We start from the raw sequence: 2,211 nt of genomic DNA, 5'->3' as shown, positions 1-2,211 counted from the left end.
ACACACACACACACACACACACACACACACACACACACACACGACGCACACACACACACACACACACACACACACACACACACACACACTTACGTTATAATTAAACGTATAATTAAAATGTAATATTAAATAAAATGTAAATTTTCTGAGAGAATTAACATTTGTAATATTATTCTGATATTTGATTATATTTGTAAATTTATTAATATTTGACTTTTACTTTTATGTCTTTCATTCTATTTTTCGAAATAAAATAGAAAATGATTTTATCATTTTATGTGAGTTTGTATTAATTTTTTCTAATTTTTTTTACAACAATCGTAAAACAGTTCCTTAAATACGTTATGAGAATACACTTTTATTTATGTATAATATATTTACACGATATGTATAATAAAATTCTTAATTAAATAATAAATACGTAATTTTTTTTATTTAAGTTTAATTCAACAAATCATAATACAAATACAATTCTTAGCTTATTTTCTGTACTGATAAGTAGGCATAAATAACAAATCACAATTTAAAAATCATTTCTTGACAATAAATATGGTATATAAAATTATTCATATCATTCGATGCTTTTTTAATAAATGAACAGGATCTTCATCTAGATGTAACCATCACACGTCATTACATTTATTTTAAAATCCCGAGTTAATCCTGGAGCGAAGTACGAGTTAAAGATTGTTGAACCAATTGAATAAAATAGCTTCGAGCGGTGTAGACACGAGTTTTATACCTTCGACGTTTAAGTACCACCGATTTGACTTAATCAGGTGCAAGGAGATGGATGGTGTCAGATCGGGGGCAGAGGAGAAGGTGAGGATTCTGGGTGCCGAGGCTGCAGAGCGGGAAGCGCGGACGAATGGGGTCGAGAGGGAATTGCAACTTGAGCGCGAGTGGAGAACCTCCTTACAGGAAACATCGATCTGTAACACGGAGAAGATCTCTCAATTACATCAGGAGATCGATCAGCTGAAACGGGTGTCCGAAGTACGTATCCACGTGCGATCTGTATTGCCTTTTAAGCGTACCCGTGGCGAATAAATCTCGCCGTTATCGTCGTGCCGACTCGTAAGTTCAGACAACGGTGAGCTTTACGGAACTGCGATCCGATCTTTCTATTTAAATCTCATTCCCGAAACCTGGATTATAAGCCCGTACCTAATTCAATCGGCATACTGGAACGGAGATTTATCCGCCTTTCGATAATAGAACCGACAGTAAGTGCGACGGCGCGGCACTGTCGTCCTGGAATAGATTAATGAAATTTATTTCAACTATTGAATTTTCATTTCTACAGATTCTTCAAGTATCACGAGTTATTTGACAGTTCTATGATAAAAAATAAGTTAATTTTCTCTGTCTCTCTCTAATTCGAACGTAAGACAGAGAGGGTAAGATATTGAGTGTATTTAATTGTAATGATCATGATTAATATATGGAACATAAAATTATAATAAGTATTCTCATAGGTGACGTTCAATACAAAATTATAAAGAAATCAAACAGCGCTAAGCTATTGTAAAATAAAATAAGATTTTCTCGAATATGAAACATACAAAAACATATTCCTTTTCTATTTCTTTATAACATATAAGAATAATTAAAATGAATTTGAAAAGATGCTTTAAAAGGACTTACAAATAATCTGTGCGTAGTTTGCTTAAATTGGAAATCGTAAAATTTACACAAAAATATTATTATAGGCATAAGATCCCTTTGATCGAATATAAAAACATAGTAACAACAAAAATAGAAGAACAAAACTTATTTAAATTTTGCGTGCACATTTTGAACATCGATTCAAATAGATATCATCGAAGATATTAGAAAAAAACAGTTTTACTGAAATATTAAAAAATTTAACTAGATATATATAAATCTGAAAATAACTTGGTTTAGATCGTCAAAATAATTAAGTAAAGCACTTAAACTGGTTGCTAGAATTACTAGAATATTAAAACTTTTTGCATCATTGTCATTAATGTTCATACATTTCTATATAATTATTTGCTAATGCATTGCAATTATTTAAATCTGTATCTAGCTAAATTTTTAAGACTTTAGTAAAATAATTTTTTTTGATTTTTACATCCATATATATATATATATATATATATATATATATATATATATATATATACTACTACCTACTTAGTCGGTACGTACGTATTTCGTTATTCGTACACATATAGTAATTACTTA

At 30.2% G+C, this 2,211-nt stretch overlaps 1 protein-coding gene across 1 annotated transcript in view; it reads left to right on the top strand.

Moving 5' to 3' along the window:
• The window catches only part of LOC105627583 (protein RUFY3), a 15,793-nt gene that overhangs the window by 7,187 nt on the left and 6,395 nt on the right, over window positions 1–2,211 (top strand). The window contains 1 exon segment of the mRNA XM_012208865.1: window positions 780–1,159. Coding sequence (XP_012064255.1) covers window positions 780–1,159 — 380 coding nt within the window.

This window comes from Atta cephalotes, assembly GCF_000143395.1.
Source record: "Atta cephalotes unplaced genomic scaffold scaffold00009, whole genome shotgun sequence".
NCBI classification, from domain to species: Eukaryota; Metazoa; Arthropoda; class Insecta; order Hymenoptera; family Formicidae; genus Atta; species Atta cephalotes.
The sequence above is the reverse complement of the archived record's forward strand: the minus strand, read 5'-3'. Positions and strand labels throughout refer to the sequence as shown.